The following is an 18,316-nucleotide window of genomic DNA, read 5'->3' on the forward strand; positions in this document are numbered from 1 at the left end:
GCCCGAAACCGGCCTGTGCCAGCCACTCATGGCCGGGCTGGATCTGTCAGGCTCCGCGTAGGCGTATCTAGCTACGACCTGTGATCGGCGAACGCGCGTGCGTACGTGCGTGCGATTCTGGCCTTCGTCGCAGCACGTACGCCGGGTGGACAGCACGTACGCGCGCGCGCGCGGTCGAGAGGGGGAGGACGATCGAGCGAGCGGATCTTCCGAGCCGAGACCACCGTGCAGAGCGCACGGCCGACAGACCAACCACGCGCGTCTACTCGCGGGAAAAATTCGGTGGCGAGCGTTGATTTTGTGATCGCGCGCGCGCGTACGGCCTGCCGGCCGGCCGGCCGCCTTGAATACATATAGCTCGCTCGTGTCCCCGTGACGCACGGCCGGCGAAGGCGAATCGGACGGTACTACTGCGGTACTGCTTCGACCAAAGACCTGGCACGGCCTGTGAGGTGTGGCTCACGCTGGACGGCTGGACGGCCGGGCCGACAAGCCGGCCGGGAAGCACGGCCGTGTGCCCGATGTATCGGCAGCTACGAGACAGCTCGTCGGTCGTGGCACCTGCAGCAACTGGACTACTGCAATCACTCCGGCCGGCAGAACTCGGACGCGTGATGAGGAGGAGATCCTACAGCGAGTTGGGTACGTAGGTGTTGTCCGGCACGCCGCACGAGCTCGATCGCGTACGCGCCGATTCAACCCAACCGTGGAACGAGCAGCGAGACGTTCCATGCATGGAAACGTGAAGGCAGGATCGTGTACGTAGCGCGTGATGACCGGTGCCGTTGCGCACGGACGTACGGAAACGGTGCTGGATCACGGCCAGGCCTCCGCCGTGCTGCACAGAATTAGCAACACTGCCAAGGTACTGTATCTTACTACACTTCTGTGACCTCTTTTGGAGTGGTGTAACGCTACATGCATCGACGAGTTCGACCAAATTAAAAGCTTAAGCTGCAAATAGATAGGACTCTGATCTTACCTGAGAACAGAGACCAAATTGGATTAAATTTTTTTGGAGATAAGTCTCATGTTGGCGTGTAGACAGGCCGTGAAGAGTACGCAATCGATCTGATTTAGACTACCTTTAGAAAAGAGGTCGTATTCCTTATCATCACGAGCATCACCAAGTTACGTATGCTACCTCACGCCGGCATGATTATCACTAGCAGGCTAGCAGCAGCCACTCATGAGTCCTGACCGGCCGGCTCAATATGCCGCCATCTCTTTCAAGTCTGGATCTGGAGTTCTACTAGCAGAAATACTAGATAAACTAGAGGCAGGCAGAGCAGAGACAGGTAACAGAAACAGTCTATGTGAACAATGGGTTAACACACTGCATTCGATTTTTCAGTTCTGGATACCAGTCAGGATTCAGGAGATGCATCGATAGCTAGGCAGAGGCAGGTCATTTGTAGTACTCCAGACTAGCTGAGCACTGAACAGTTGCCCTTGGGGCAGAGGAGACATAGCAGCTGCCCATCAATTTAGAGTGTTGGCTGGACACACATGTTATGGCTGCTGAAGGAGAGTGCTTGCTCGACGGGAAAGCGAGGCCGGTGCGGCGGCACCCCACCAGTTCGTCGGGAGGATTCGAGCGCAGTGGAGGTCTGAAGCGCAGGTTGATGAGCTCGGTGAAGCGTAGCCACGACGGAGTTCCTTCCTCCCGTTCGACGCACATATACCATTGTTGTGCAACGTTGGTGAGGTGAAAGGCGGTGAGCCAAACATTTTCCTCCTCGACGGTACGTTGGCCGCAGAATTAATGTTCGCAACGGTTGAGATACGGCAACGAGTCGCCATGTCCGTCAAACTTGGGAAAGTCCAGCTTATGGAAACACGTGTGGCCCATGGGACCGTCACGCGCTCGCTGGAGGGAATCGTTGCTGCGGCCAACGGGAACGATCTCGCGTTGATCGCGCTCGAGACGATTGATGGCGATGTTGTGCGCGCGCTGCTGTTGGTCCATGTCGCGTATTTGGCCTTCCAGGGTCTCCAGGCGGTCAAGCTTGGCAAGGATGGCCTGCATGAGCCCTTGGGTTCCATCCATGTTGCCACTGGAGCCCGAGTTGCTGCCCGGCATGTCGGCGACTAGCACAGGAATGCCTGATCCTGATACCAAATGTTATGGCTGCTGAAGGGTTGCTGAAGGAGAGTGCTTGCTCGACGGGAAAGCTAGGCCGGTGCAGCCTCGTCGCCCCGGAGCTGAAGTAGATGGAACGGAGAAGGAGGAGATGAGGGAATAGCCAAATCTTGCTTGCCTTTATTTATCTGTTGTGCCACCCTTTAAAGGAGAGCCGGACACCATAACAACTATGGATTCTCAGCAACCAACTAAGATTTTCCTAACAACTTAACTAAATTCAAAAATATCTATCGGCAAGCAACTCTACAAAGTACTCTCTAATCCTAGCCACTTCTATTGCGGCGGCCATAAGTTTGGCCCCACATAACATCTCCCCCCCCCCCCTCGACTAGCAGCTCGTCTGCGAGCTGGAAGACATGATAGTCGCGCTGGAACTTGTCTAAATCTTCCCATGACACTGCGGAGTCTGGCTGACCAAGCCATTTAATTAGCACTTGGCGCACACCCTGGGCAAGGCGCACCTTCAAGGCCTTCTCCGGAGTAGGCAGCACCGAACCATTGTGAGTTGGCGGTAGGGGCGATGGAATGGACGGCGGTGTGCCCACAAATTTCTTCAGTAGGATGACATGAAACACATTGTGGAGGCGACTTCCCTATGGCAAGTCCAAACGGAAAGCAGTCTCATTGATAATGGCAATAACCTGATACGGTCCATAGAGCCGGGGCCGAAGTTTCCCTTTCGTCTCTTGCTGTAACGACGTTGGCGATCAGCGGCGGAGTCGGAGCCAAACCCAATCACACACATTGAAGGACTGCTCCCTGTGGTGCCTATCGTAGCCTTTCTTTGTAAATGACTGAGCCTGCTCAAGCCGGTACCGCACCTCTGCAAGGAATTCCTCCTGTTCTTCCATGGTCTACGCTACTGCTGGCACTCGGCATTCACCTGCCTCGTAAGAACGAAGAGTTGGTGGATCACGCCCATACACCACGCGGAATGGCGTGTCTCAGAGAGTCGTGTGATAGGAAGTGTTGTAGACGAACTCGGCCCAGGGCTGCCATCGAACCCAGTTGTGTGGACGGTCGCCTGTGAAGCATCGAAGATACATTGTGATGACCTTATTGACCGCCTCTGACTGCTCATCTGACTGAGGATGGAAAGCAGTGCTCATATTCAGCTTGATCCCCATGGTGCGAAACAAGGACTACCAGAATGTGGACGTGAACACTGGATCGCGGTCTGAGACAATGGAGACCGGCAGTCCGTGCAAATGAACAATTTCAGAGAAGAAGGCGTCCGCCACTGATTCCGCTGAGTAGGGGTGCGCGAGTGGAATAAAATGCGCATACTTTGAGAACCTGTCCACCACAGTGAGAATCACCGATTTACCTCCAACCTTTGGCAATCCTTCGATGAAATCAAGCGCGATGTTCGCCCAGACTGCAGATGACACAGGAAGAGGAAGCAGAAGGCCGGCGGGGTGGAGATGGTCAGTCTTATTGCGCTAGCACGTAATGCATCCGTTGACATGCTCCTGGACTGCACCTTGAGAATTTGGTGTGTGAAAATCCCGATGAAATTTGTGCAGCATTTTTTGTATTGCTTCGTGGCCCTCCTCGTGAGATGCCGCTATCAGCATTAGGAGCAGAGGTGAGGACGCCGGCACAAACACCCAGCGGTTGAAGATGACGAGTCTGTCCTTTAATTCCCATGGCAATCCCCGTTCACCCTTTTCAATCTGCTCACGCAACGCGGATAGGGATGGATCCAGTGCTGCGGCCGACTTGAGTTTCGTCATGATATTGAAGCTCGACGCCGAGATCGCTTGAAGGATAGCAGTATCGTCGTCGCGGCGAGAAAGTGCGTCGACCGCTTGGTTGAGGTGCCCTGGCTTATATTCGACCATGAAGTCGAATCCTAACAACTTGCTGACCCAGTGGTGTTGAGGAATTGTTGCCAATCACTGATTAAGCAAGAATTTAAGACTGTAGTGGTCCGTCTTGACAACAAATTGACGCTCCCAGAGGTATGGCCTCCAATGTCGGACTGCCTAGACCAGCCCTATGAGTTCGCGCTCGTACGCCGCCAAAGCATGGTGTCGTGGTGCTATGGCGTGACTAAAGTATGTGATTGGGTTGTCGTCTTGGTGGAGTATTGCATCGAACCCCGTCCCCGATGCATCACACTCAACCGTGAATAGCCGCGAGAAATCCGGCAAGGCCAGGACTGGTGCTGTCGTTAGGGCAGTTTTGAGTGCCCGGAATGCATCATCCGCCGGAGAATTCCAGCTGAAGCTGTCCTTCTTGAGTAGCTGCATCAATGGTGCTGCAATCTCGCCGAATTCCTTGATGAATTTCCTATAGTAGCCCGCGAGCCCGAGAAAGCCACGAAGAGCTCTAGGAGATTTGGGCGTCGGCCAGTTGACCATCGACTTCACTTTGCTGGCGTCCATTGCCACGCCGACAGCTGAAATCATGTGCCCAAGATATGTGACCGACGGCTCGCCGAAAGAGCACTTGGATCGCTTGACGAAGAGATGGTTGGCACGCAGGTTGCTGAGAACAGCACGACCATGGTGTAGATGATCAGACCATATAGCGTTGTATATCAATATGTCGTCGAAGAACACGACCACGAACTATTGAAGGAACGGTCAAAGAACATTGATGGTACCCTGAACGCAAGTCAAGCTTGGTGAAGATGATAGCACCGTGCAATTCGTCGAGGAGCTTGTCGACCATCGGGATAGGGAAGGTGTCCTTCACTGTACGCTCATTGGGGGCTCGATAGTCCAAGCACAGGCGCCATGACCCATCCGCCTTCTTTACCAAAAGCACCAGTGATGAAAAAGTCGATGTACTTCGCCGGATAAGGCCTTGGGCTTCCATAGAATGACATTGCCTCTCTAACTCATCTTTCTGCAACGCCGTGTAGTGGTAGGGGTGCACAGCCACCGGATCTGTCCCAGGATGCAGGTGAATATGGTGATCCTGCGACCTGGTTGGTGATAGCCCCGTGGGTTCAGCGAAGACATCTTGGAACTCATCAAGGAGCATGTCGAGCAGATCGCGTCCCGTACAGGAGCGTAGCTGTGGACTGGCAGTCCCTGGCCACCTTGCCATTGAACTTGGCGATCTTGGTACCAGAAAGACATAGTTAGCCACCTAAGCACCATCTTTTATCCGCCCAAAGGAATGACATAGAAATCCGCCTCAAAATGCATGGTGTCAATGGCGAAACAAGTGCGCCAGAACACGCTAGCACAAGGCACCTGCTCACTGTCCGCCACCATGACGAAGAGGTTGCTTCTTGACCGTAATTGTAGCGACGATTGCGTCGCCACTGACTCGGAGACGAAATTATGCGTGGATCCCGAGTCGAGAAGGGTTGTCACCGTGGCCGCACCGATGTAGCAGCGCACTTGCATCTTGTCTCTTGTTCTGATGCTGGCGATAGCGTGTAGAGAGTTCCGCAGGGCTTCTGTGTCAGGCTCGAGCGGCGAATCCGTGTCCTCATCGTCATCCGCCATTTCGAGAAGGAAGAGCTGCTTGTAGGAGCGGTTGTGGCCCCGGGCGTAGCGCTCGTCACAGTTGAAGCAGAGGCCGAGGCGACGCCGTTCCTTGATCTCTTCCGGGGTAAGACGCTTGATGGTGCGCCCTGCCACAGTGACTATCTCGGTTCCCGCATTGGTCGCTCCTGTCACGGTCGTCGGCACTGTTGTAGGAGCGATGGGTGCACTCGATGGCGGGGTCGGCAAGAGCGGTGGCGCAGACTTGAATGACGACCAAGAGGCATGAGGTGCCGTGGCCACAGCCCGTTCGCGCAGTTCAAACGAGCGGGCCAAGTTCATGGCGATCTCCAAGGTGAGCGGTGCTTGCATCTTAACGTCGAGGCTCATGGGTTCTTGGAGACCCACGGTGAACAGCTGAACCTGTTGATGCTCAGTGAGAGGCCCTGCCCGAGTGAGGAGGGCCAAGAATCGCTCTTGATAGTCGGCCACTGTGCCGGTGCGGCGGCACGCCACCAGTTTGTCGAGAGGATTCGAGCGCAGTGGAGGTCCGAGGCGCAGGTTGACGAGCTCGGCGAAGCATGGCCACGACGAAGTTCCTTCCTCTCGTTCGACACGCATATACCATTGTTGTGTAGCGTTGGTGAGGTGAAAGACGGCGAGCCAAACATTTTCCTCCTCGACTGTACGTTGGCCGCAGAAATAATGTTCGCAACGGTTGAGATACGACAACGAGTCGCCCTGTCCATCAAACTTGGGAAAGTCTAGCTTATGAAAACGCGTGTGGCCCATGGGACCGTCACGCGCTCACTGGAGGGGATCGCTGCTGCGGCCAACGAGAACAATCTCGCGTTGATCGCGCTCGAGGCGGTTGATGGCGATGTTGTGCGCGCACTGCTGTTGGTCCATGTCGTGTATTTGGCCTTCCAGGGTCTCCAGGCGGTCAAGCTTGGCGAGGATAGCCTGCATGAGCGCTTGGATTCCATCCATGTCACCGCTGGAGCCTGAGTTGCTGCCCAGCATATTGGCGACTAGCACAGGAATGCCTGATCCTGATACCAAATGTTATGGCTGCTGAAGGAGAGTGCTTGTTCGATGGGAAGGCGAGGCCAGTGCAGCCTGTCGCCCCGGAGCTGAAGTAGATGGAACGGAGGAGGAGGAGATGAGGGAATAACCAAATCTTGCTTGCCTTTATTCATCTGTTGTGCCGCCCTTTAAAGGAGAGCCGGACACCGTAACAACTCTAAATTCTCAGCAACAAACTAAGATTTTCCTAACAACTTAACTAAAGTAAAAAATATATATCTGCAACGAACTCTACAGAGCTAATATCTGATCCTAGCCACTTCTATTGCGGCGGTCATAAGTTTGGCCCCACATAACACACATATGCACTGTCTGGTGTATTTTCGCTGAGGCAAATAGTGGTAGCATCAGTCTACTCTGAAACATTGGTATCAAAAGGCAAAAGAAAGATCACAGATGTTTTGAAAATGCTACAGATTGCAAAACAAAGGAATGGTTTCAGCCAGTGGCGTAGCCACCAGGGGGGCAAACCGGGGCAGCTGCCCTGGGTAGCCTCGGCGTGTACATTAGCGTTGAAACAAAGCAAGATTGATAGGAGAAAAGGTGGAAGTTCAAGCAACCAAGCTGGTGGGGAGCATGGAGGGTCGATTTTTTATGTGCCTCAAAATCCTATCACTGTTGTTTGGTTAGTATAGATTCGTGCTGTTTCTCCTTTTCTTTCTATGTTCAAAGTTTGCCCCGGGTCTCCCAAAATATTTGGCTACGCCACTGGTTTCAGCAATGGATTTTGCATCCCAAAATGACCTGCTACAGCCCAACCATCACCAATCCACGCAGAAGGAAGTTTCAGAGCCTGGCATTGGTCTCCTAATGCTAGCTAGGTTCAGTTCACTACTTCATTTGCAACATGGGCACCAGGTCTATTGACACAGGTTAAGTTTAACAATCTTGGGTGACATACAGATAGGGGTCTTGGTCTGGTTGTGGGCAATACAAAGCATCTGCTGCCGACCAGGACAGTGCTGCCACTGGGGCTTCCTCCTCGTCGTCAATAGCGACGAGCTCTTCATCGTCAGAAACCGGTTCAGCAAATGGTGCGTCTACGCTCTCCCAGTTCAGGTCATCTCTGCAAAGAAGGCTAGGCTCTTCACTGACCCATTCATCCAGAACATCGATGTTGTCCAGGCTGATAGGATCGATGGCATCCTTAAGCTTACGCAGGTTCCTGCAAGACACTAGTAAACTGTAAGTAGAAAATCACGATGGGGCAAGTAGAAAGACTGACCCGACAGCATACATGAAACGATTTGCAGTACTTATACCTTTCTCGAAGCTTCAGATTGTACCGAACAAAGACAATGTCACTTATCCTTGAACGTTCAAGCCTACTAAGATTCTTGGAATGGAGATATTCAAAAATATCCCAATTCCTTTCGCACCCTGTTGCGCTACAACATTGGCCGAGGACACGGACTGCAAGACTTTGAAGCTCTAGAGTTGCATTACCGAAGTTATCCCACCATGCAACTAATAAACAAAGATGTAACATGGTAAGATTGAGGTATCCACAGAAAGGCAAATAGCAATCAGAACATTGTACATGGATTCATTTCTCAAGAGAGAAAATCTCTCACAGTCATAGCACAAAAGGCATTCTTACCTGGATTAAGTTTCTCTCTTTGACGAATTGCAATCGGAAGGCCAAAGTCACCGGTTGATTTCTTGTACTCCTCAAGCTGGAGAAATATCTTATCTTGGACCTCATCATCACGGACCAAACTAGCAATTGTCTTAATAAGCCCCCTAAATGCATAGCTTTGCATACTAAAAGAGGGGCTAAAGTAAATACCAGGATTAAAAAAGCACCCTGCTGCATGCAATGGACTGTGAAGCTGCTTCTCGATCCTTGCATCAATTACTCTAAGATACGGCCCATACAGACAAGCCTTGTGCATCATCCTTCTCCTTATTGACTCCTTTGCCTTTTCCATTGCTTCATAAAGATAACCCATGGAAGGGGTTTCATTACTATCCACCAAGCGCAGGACACGCAACAGCGGCTCAGTGACCTTAACAACATGTTTGCACTGGGCCCAGAAGTCAACATCTTTCAGAATAATAGCCGCGATATCTTTTCCAATACCACCTTTAGCGTAAGTTGATTTCACCCATTTGTTGCTAGTAACCATTTGACGGAGCTCTTTCTCAAATTTGACAATGCATTGGAGACTAAGAAAATGAGTAGCAAATCTCGAGATGGCAGGACGACACAGATCCCTACCATTTGTGAATTCTTTCCTCATTAAAGACAACACCCATGCATGATTATATATGAACTTTGTTATCTTTCTAGCTTTACCTAAAGTTTCATTGATCATAGGAAAATATTTAGGATCTGCGAAATTCTCCAACATCAAGTCAATGCAACGCGCTGCACATGGAGACCAGACAAAAGTGCCATATGTTTCCTCCAAAATCTTAACTGTAGCCTTATATCTTGGATCTATATCAGTGATAAACTGAACAATGTTTTCCGGTCCAACTTCTCTTATAACTTGATCAAATATCTCAAGTAAATCTGCTTTCACTGTTGAAGTATCTATGGACTTCAAAAACTTAGTACCTCGTGGACAGTATACAAGAAAATTGATTATGGAACCCTCTCCATGGTCCTTTTGTCTATCAGCAATAATTGAGCAACCATGTACACTCCATTGTCTCTTCAGATCATCAAGATATTCACGAATGTCTTCAGCAATATGTTTCAATAATGGCCCACGCAGGTCATGATAGGATGGTCCCTTGAAGCCTAGTCCAGCAGATGCTATCGCTTCTAGCATCGGCTGATAGAAAGGAGATTTAGCTGCACCGAATGGTACATTTGCATCATACCACCATCTAGCCATAGCAATTCTAGCATCGTGTAACAGATCATTTGGAGCTTCTGGACCATCCATGCCATGTCGAACCATGTCTTCTGAACCCATCAATCCACCACTGCTTGGTTCTGAACCTATGGTAGCTTGTGGAGGAAAGTATCCTGTTCTTCGCTTCCTTGATGGTCTAAATTGACTTGCAGAGCCTACCTCAGTTGAGAAAATAACATCTGAAGAATCTTCAAAACGTGAACTGTGGCCAACTCTAGCTTCATGCCTTCTTTCTTCATTTCTTCCCTTACCATCAATTTGTTGTTTTACCTGACGCTTCACATCATTGGGCACCTTCTTGCAAGTTTCAACTTGGCCTGGAATTCCAGCAAGATGATATTTAAAGCGAGTAATGCCGCCGCCACCAATCTTTTTGCCACAGTGAAGACATATTATGGCATTTCTTGAACCGGCATCCACTTTTGCATGCGCCCAAGCAGGATCCAGTGCCCTCGAAGAAGCTGAAGGTGATGCCATGAAGGTGCCTCCAGTTGATGAGGCACCAGGTACCTCAGTTCTAAAACAGAGAGAATAAAAATATCTTTCAGAACTATTACCAGAAGTGTTATCAAATATAAATTGTATCACCACTTTGTTGCATGACTAACCAATGAAATTACAAGAGCACTACACTTTTCATATGACTTAAGTACAGCAGAGTACATGTCAACAAATGAAGTGCACATCTTGTTCATTTTTATGCAGAGTTCTACTACAGAACTGTTCGAGTTTTACCCAAAAGATCAAATGAAGCTAGTAAAATAGGCTTGTGCACAGTTACATTGTACAACTTTAGCATACAATATGCAAAAAACTATAATCCAAAAAACCACAAGAAGGTGCAGGTTTTCCTCGTGAGGTTACCAATGACGGCTTCCGTAAGGTTAAGCTATAAAAATGAAAAAGAATAAAAAGCAACCTGCTGGTTCCAGAGCTTTAACTAGGATTAGCAAGATTACAGTTCATCACTTCGTTCCAAGCACACAAAAGGCCTGAGCTTGCAAGCAGTCCCGGTGGTAACCTGCGACTTCCGGACCGCGCCCAATGAAACCGGCCGGATTCGATTGAATCCAACCCCAACTCGATCCTTTTTGTTAACCAAAACATAAGAAATTGGGAGGTACTGAATCCAACACTGGAGAAGACACAACTCACCTCTCGTCGGTCATCAAGCGGGCGCTCTCCTCCGGGCGGCAGATCTGATCGGCGAGATCGGAGAGGGGAAAACCGGGAGGAAGCTGCGAGGATTCCGGCGAGAAACCGGGAGTCATCCACAGCAGCGCGGCTGGGTCGGGGAGGGGACGGGGGTAGGGACCGGGGTCCGGGTGGGGCTGTACGGCGGCTACCGGCGGAGATTGGCGAGATTTTCGTGGAATCCGGCGGGTTTCGCGGGGCTTTCGGCGCCTGCGGTTGCCGTCATCTCGTGTGGTTGCCGGAGTGGTCGACGGGGTTGCGAGCGGAAACGACGGTCAATATTACCACTTCTTTTTTTCCCCACTGTTTGTAGTAGTAGCATTGCTTTTGCAAATGCCGCGAGAACAATAAAGAAAACTATCGAGTAATGTTTTGAATAATATGAACTTTTCAATAAAGACTCTGAACATTATCCGTAGGGTAATATGGACTTTTTATTTAGTAAGAGCAACTATCAAGTAATGCTTTGAATAATTATATTTTAATAAAGAAAACTACAGATACAAATCCAAACTATTATTTGGATAGAGGCAATTATCGAGCAATACTTCAAACCATTGTTTAGAGCTGAACTGACGGAAGATATAAAAACATGTAAAATAAGGATGCATAGATATAAAAAATCGGTTTTTTCTACCATAACAGATGAGATGGGTGCTTATAAAGACGAAAATGTGCTTAAATTTGTTTAAGGTGTTTCAGAGTGTGCTACCAAGATAGTGAACTATTTAAAGACATATTTGAATTAGACAAAATAGTTTTTATATACGTGCTTAATGATGTAGCAACATACTCTAAACTCGTGCCAAAGCGACTTGCATTGTTTATGCCCTAATGGCCTTAACAGAGCCATCATCTGGAGGAGCCTATGAGAGCCATGATTCAAAACTTCGCTTAAAGTAGCACGGTCCATCAAACTTGCACCGGAAAATTTTCCAAAAATCCAATGACAACCCACTGATTACCCACAACTCTGTCAGATGCTTAACTAACTGAAAATAAGGAACTCGCGTAATTGATTCATCTAGAGCAAAGGTTACAGATGTTACACAAATAGGTGAAAGGAAAATGCTCGGATATCATCTGTTGGAATTAAGCCTGGCATTCATATTGGTGGCTGCCAAGTCCCTCGCTTAAAAGTGGCATCAGTACCTGTTGGTTCAGAAGACCTGAAACAAAATTAATGAGTTCGAATCAATGTAATAAAATGAAACAGATTGTTGCTTCTCTTTTAGCTCCCAAATCAGCTGGAGTTATGCAGAAATCAATGTTCTTTCTATACGTCTGCAATACCCAAAAGAAGTTGGGAAGGTTTGACCTAGGTGTGCATAAGACACTGGGAAATCCAATATTAAGTACCATGATCCAACTTCAGTTTCAAACACTCCAGAAGTTTTACTTCATTTCTATCTCCGAATCTGGTAGATTAACTTTAATTTACATGTTCCTTGCAAACAAAAACACACGCATTCTGTTTTACACATACATATTTTATCCCAGAAAATTGCAAGACCGTGCCAAAGAAAAAGGCTTCAGAGTAAATAACATGTCATCACAAGTTACAGTATTTGCAGAGAAAACATTGAACTGGAACACACCTCTCATTATCTGTTGTAGCATCTTCTGTATCAGTTGCATCGTTAGGCCTAGATACCTCCTCAGGTCCTTAAAAGTGTTACATGCGTGTCAAAAGTAGTCACACTTATATTCCCAGTCAGAACATATTGAAATGAGATGTGTTACCTTTCAGATGATCTAGAGGAGTAACATGGAACTGCTGCTTCACAAAACTTTGGAGATTCAGCTTTCCCTGCATTTGGAGGAACATCAGCAGTCAAACAATCAGGACAAAAAGAAAAAGAAAGAAACAAAAAGCAATATGAGATCTCTTCCCCCCTTCACCAACACAACAGGGTGAAACAACACAGAAAAATTAAATGATAATACAAGGCATAGTATAACTATCAAGTATCACGACAGGGTATCAAATGACGTGAAATAATAATTTTTCTTTCGTCAAGTTTCCCGTTGGCAAGACTAAAAATTAGGAAGTGCAAAAAAAAAAAAACATTGGTCTGAAAGTGGTGTTGTCTTACAGGAAGAATACTAAACAATTCATTGGAGAAAATCCACAGACAGCTATAAGTGCAGATAAGAAAGGATCAAAGTAAGAGTACCAGAATGAACATACCAATTTTCTTGACTGGTTGGACACCAGCCTTTCTTTCCTCTTCTTCTTTCTTTTTGAGAACTTGATTGAGCACATTAAATATATTAGTGGAGAAATCCACAAATTATTGCCCATCAAAGTAAAAAAGAAGAAGATGGACTTATGAATAACCAAGGCTAATGTAGAATTACACAAGCGATGATCTTGATTCTTGAATAAACAAAACTTCAATAAAGAGGCTGTCACACCATAATAGCAAACATATGTTACATGAATAAGACCTTACACTGCAGTGCACCTAAAATAAAAGCATCACAGATGCAAACGTATCTGGTACATAATTGTTATATTGTTAATTGTAATGACTACTTTGTGAACAAAGAAGTTAAGACCATAAACCAATTGGTCAGCAGTCAGCACTTCCATGTTTTCCGTATCACTGGATGAAACAAAATAGAAGAAGCAGGTTTCATCAAAATTTGGTTCATGAGGTTAGCGAGCTAAATTTTAAGTGCATGTTAGTTGAAACGGGCAAAAACATTGCTAATTACTTTTCTTAGTTTTTTAACAACCAATCACAAACCAAAGTAACTGAATCTCCATGTTAACATTCTAATTTGTTGATGGAATGCTTGCAATAGAGATCAGAGTTTGCAGGTGATTATGTTTCATCCTCTCGTGCTGAGGACTCTTGCCACAAAATATGATATAGTTTTCATTTGTCATATAAGAAAGCTTAAATTAACCATCAAATAGAAGAAATACACATATCTGACCAACATTTTTCCATTTCTCTTATCTATTGCATGTTATGGAAATTAACAGAGTGCATATTATGATAACTATGGTCTACCATAAAAATAGTTAATGCCATTATATAAGAAGTGATCCAAACAAAAAACAAGCATAACACCTAAGAGATAAATTGAAAGAACTTTTTCAAAGCGTAATTCAGAAATACTCTGTTAATGGCATTGAATGCATACTCTTGTACATTATTTATCCTGTTTCGCAGTTCAAGACACTGTTATTCAGGAGAATGCTCGCCGGAAGAGGGAGGAGAATGCTTGCCGGAACAGAGGAAGAGGAGGGAGACTTCCTTACAAAGCCAAGTGATCTTGCAATGAGTTGGCTATGTATTAAAGCAGCTTTTGGATAGGACTTGCTAGAACAGTGGAAGAGGAGGGAGACGTGACAAAGCTACTGAATGAGAAGTGGCCTTGCAATGAATTGGCTCTCTAATAAAGCAGCTTTTGGATAGAACTTTGTTTCTGAATTTTGTTTTTTTATAAGAAAACTGGGCAGTAAATTTCGGAGTAGGCATGCCGTTTGTGTACGTTTGGAATGTTTGAACTGTGTGAGCAGGAGACGTGAATTCCATAGATGGAAGTTTACTATCTTTGGAAACCTCACTAAACTTTGGGGATGCGAGAATTTCTGCACCTGCTTTAGCTTGGACAAGGAGAACTGTGCGAGCAGGCGAGGTGAATTCACTACGGTGGAGCCTCCTATATTCAGCAACCTCACTAAGGTTCTCTGATGCTGGTCTTTCTGCACATTATTTACTTTGAAAATTTGTAAGAACGGGATAGATTCCATACTTTGAAGCCAGCTATCTTCGGCAACCTCGCTCAATTTTTCAGATACTGGTATTTCTGCACCTGTGTTAGCCTCTAGAACTTCAATGATTCTACTTTGATGTGGATGAAACAGAATCTGAGTTTAGATCAGTAGCATAGGTTACCTGGGCAAGGTTCCATACTTCCAGAAGGCACGTTTCTACAAAGATTATTGTCCTTGTTGCAGTTATCTTCTGGGCAATCTTCCATATTTTGGTCAGATGCCATATCTGATGGTACTTCCATGTTAATTTGTGAAGGACCATTAGAGTGCTCATCGTACACATCAATCTGTCCGTTCTGCTCCCTGTTCATTGGAATGCTGATGTATAGGGATGTAAGTTTTGTATTTTTTTAGTTATTGGGTGGACTCAAAACTCAAAAAATAAACTAGAGATTTACTCTCACTTAATTAAGTTAAGAAAAAAATGAACTAAGTAGTGATCCAAAACTACCCATTGGGTACCCACTTGCATCCTTAATGATGCATAAATAATTGAAGCAATAGATTTGACCAAAACGACGAGCGATTATTCATCATTTACCTTGACTTCTGTTCATCTTCCTCTTTCCTCTCATAAGGGTCTACAATAAAATCATCAAAATCTATTAGAACATGAGAGGTAGATTCCACACTTTGAAGCCTACTGCTTTCTTCGGCAACCTCGCTCAAATTTTTAGACGCTGGTATTTCTGCACCTATTTTAGACTCGATAGTTTCAGTGAATTTTCTTTCATGTGCATAAAACAGAATCTACTTAAGTTATGGTCAACAGCGTAGGTTACCTGGGCAAGGTTCCATACTTCCAGAAAGCACGTTTCTACAGAGACTATTATCTTATTTGCAGTTATCTACTGGGCAATCTTCCATCTTTTCATTAGGGGGCATATCTGATGTTAGATGTCATAATAGTTTATCATAAGACTATTAAAGCCCCATCATCTATATTCATGTTCTAGTATTTTCATGTGCTTTGTTATTGAAAAATATTCTTGTTAACTTTATTTGAATAGTCCTCTTTTTTATAAAGACATTATGTCACTTTAAGCTTCCAGTAGTTCAGGACTGTTCGAGGGGAATCTGCTAGCATTACTCAAATAATCTACTAGCATCTTTACATAAAATGAGTTTTGCTGCTTCACTTCGAATGTTTGACAAGTATTATGCTTCTCAGTGGTGCTAAGATAGTGAATTGCTACACATTTGTGAGTGCACACCATTAACTAAGTAGTTCAACAGAGTGATGCTTTATTGGCTTGCATGCTTCTATTCTTGCTGTAGGTTTTGTCAAACATGTTTATGTAGGTTTTGCAACTTATTACTACACTTCTTATGGTTTGATTACTTTCAATCATACAATACCATGGATGTAAATCTTCATGTTCTATCCTTGCTAAATAGAAATATTTTCCTTTTACTACTTTTGCTTGATGTTTGTTCATCGAATGTTCCAGAAATGTCACTGGTATGAGGCTATTATGCGAGGACCCGTCCAAATAGTATTTAAATTAATCATCAGGCGGATTATTATTCATAATCTAATCTCGACGATTAACCTGAATACCATTCCGGCAGTCCCGGCACGCATTTTGTGCCCAAGGATCGGAACACATGCCTCCAACATAGTGCATCATAACATAGCTTAATAAAGAGCAAGTAATAACATTTATATTACAAATATTAAGCATGCAACTGATTTCAATAATTTACAATAAAAGTGAGCTAAGAGGAGACAAAACCCCTCAACTCCTAACTAACAAAAGAGACTACGCAGCGGAAGAAAATAAACTATACAACAAAAGGATATAGAGCCACATGCCCTTAGGCTCCATACCAAAACACTGAATTTGGAGTAGAATGTGCTACTCCTGCCCGCCAACCTGATCGGCAGGCACAAAGTAGCCAAACACCGTCTCTTCCTCGCCGACCTGCGAACCTGCATCAACTTAAGGGCAGCACACTGAGTACGAAGGTACTCGCAAGTCTTACACAATATAGAGCACATATACATAGCTCGACTCCAAGGATCATGCATTAGCTGGTAGCAAGGATTAAACATGGTTAAGTGAATTAAAGCGGTAAGCAACCTAGACATATGTGTGTACAACTAACTTGACCAACATATATGACACTACCCTGCATCACCAACTGAACATAAGTAATTGTAATCAACATGTATATTAAAAGTATAACAAGTACCAACTCTGACCAGACCCACATAACCACCATGTCCATACCACCACCACAAACCCAAACCACAAATCCACAACGAACCTCTACGACCGATACGGATGAAACAATAGCATGCTCATGACCGAGAGCGCGACAGTTCAAACTGTTTATACACCCTGCAGGGGATACTCCTGGACCCACACGACACGAGGACCATACAGCTTGTGCCACCCGCTAAAGTGCACACAAGGGGGTACCTATGACAACCTTTCTCAACCAATCACAACCGTGTGGGGCATGCATCGCTCGGCGCGGCGATACTAGAACTACTCCCGAAGCAAACTAGTACCGCTTACAAGTCCGCCCGCTCACACCGTCGATGTTCATACCCACAAAGCCACAGCTGCGAAGGTATTCGGCTCGTCTTACCATTAGATCGGCATGTGGTGAGTAAGGTAAGTGCTAAAGCCAACGGTACCGATGGACGACCTTAAATGATGCAAGCCGTCTATGGTGCTCGGGTTTCCTCTCCCGACCTGCCCCCTGAACTTTCCACCGAGGCAGACGACACCTCTAACACCGCCCACATCTCGTCTCATACTCATCACTCACCAACCACCTCACCAACAGCATGTATTTGTAATCAATAGTAATCCCTATACTCGCGAACAACAGAAAACACCGTCGTTCGACTTCTACCGAAAGACCTAAGCATTGATAAGCATGTATATCGTACTCGTACTTAGACATAACACCATCTCTAGGCTACAAGGAAATTACTTGAATAATTGACCAAGGTAGAAAGATGCAATCGGCATAGGTTCTACCCAAGGGTACCCGACACATGCATACATACATAAGCATATTCATCAATTGAGACTTCCAAATTTGACATGGGTGAAATATGTTAGTTGCTTGCCTTGATGCACTGGTTCACAAAGGTGCGGTGCCTCGGGATCGACCTCAGTCTCCGGGATCGATGGATCGGCATGTTCTAAGAAACATAACGCGTGCAATGATACGCATAAATGAAATGCAACAATCTAAGCTACAATGTGTAAATGATGAAATATCATGAAAATATGCTTTAAAATGTAGGAAAACATTTTTCCTAGCTAGAACAAGTCATAAGAAGACTAGCAAAATTGGTTTCATCCATTTTGGACTTGTAAAGAATTAATGGTGAATAGCTTTAGCCTAATTAATTAGCCTCAAAAATTTAATTCGACATTTAATGGCTGGGGATATTTTTAATAGATAGAGTAGTTTATTATGAAACCAGAAAAATTAGTTTCATAATTTTTGGAGTTCGTATGAATTAATTATGAATTTTACAAGTTATCAGCAGAGGCTGATGAACAGTGCACCCGGATACTCCGGTGAAGACCGGATACTCCGGGGTACCGGAGACTCCGGGAGACTCTCCAGCAGCACCCTCTTGGTTATTTTTGGCTGGGGCTCACCTGGAGACTCCAGGGAAGGCCGGATACTCCGGGGAAGCTCTAGAACTGAACTGTTTTGAGGGGAAAAATGCCCGAAACGAATTGCGATCTTCTCCAAACCAAAAGTGAACATGTTTGAGCTAGTTCAAGGGTTATAGAACTCATTTAACAAC

General features: G+C 45.9%; 1 protein-coding gene and 1 pseudogene across 3 annotated transcripts; both read right to left on the reverse strand.

Annotated features, from left to right (window-relative positions):
- Positions 1–6,025: 6,025 nt before the first annotated feature.
- On the reverse strand, positions 6,026–15,184 carry LOC133897022 (uncharacterized; annotated as a pseudogene).
- LOC133897764 (uncharacterized) lies at positions 7,366–11,032 on the reverse strand. Of its 3 annotated transcripts, none has more exons than XM_062338583.1 (4): positions 10,701–11,032; positions 8,279–10,062; positions 7,941–8,145; positions 7,366–7,843 (listed from the first exon to the last, which is right to left on the reverse strand). In XM_062338583.1, exons 1-4 carry the CDS (start codon positions 10,814–10,816, stop codon positions 7,558–7,560), a joined length of 2,391 nt encoding a protein of 796 aa, XP_062194567.1. In that variant the 5' UTR covers positions 10,817–11,032; the 3' UTR covers positions 7,366–7,557. The 3 variants fall into 3 exon arrangements, with proteins under 3 accessions (XP_062194567.1, XP_062194568.1, XP_062194569.1); XM_062338584.1 differs by lacking the exon at positions 10,701–11,032 and adding an exon at positions 10,465–10,667; XM_062338585.1 differs by having other exon boundaries at positions 7,685–7,853.
- Positions 15,185–18,316: the final 3,132 nt, after the last annotated feature.

The sequence above is a fragment of the Phragmites australis genome, chromosome 17 (genome assembly GCF_958298935.1).
Source record: "Phragmites australis chromosome 17, lpPhrAust1.1, whole genome shotgun sequence".
In the NCBI taxonomy this organism is placed as follows: domain Eukaryota; kingdom Viridiplantae; phylum Streptophyta; class Magnoliopsida; order Poales; family Poaceae; genus Phragmites; species Phragmites australis.

What these genes read in the sequence shown, in the direction of transcription:
- LOC133897764 (XM_062338583.1), bottom strand. Translation starts at nt 10,816, where the DNA reads ATGACTCCCGGTTTCTCGCCGGAATCCTCGCAGCTTCCTCCCGGTTTT. An exon ending in AAGAGAGAAACTTAATCCAG is followed by an intron (nt 8,146 to 8,278) that starts GTAAGAATGCCT and finishes TTTGTTTATTAG; the next exon opens with TTGCATGGTGGGATAACTTC. An exon ending in AATCTGAAGCTTCGAGAAAG is followed by an intron (nt 7,844 to 7,940) that starts GTATAAGTACTG and finishes AGTGTCTTGCAG; the next exon opens with GAACCTGCGTAAGCTTAAGG.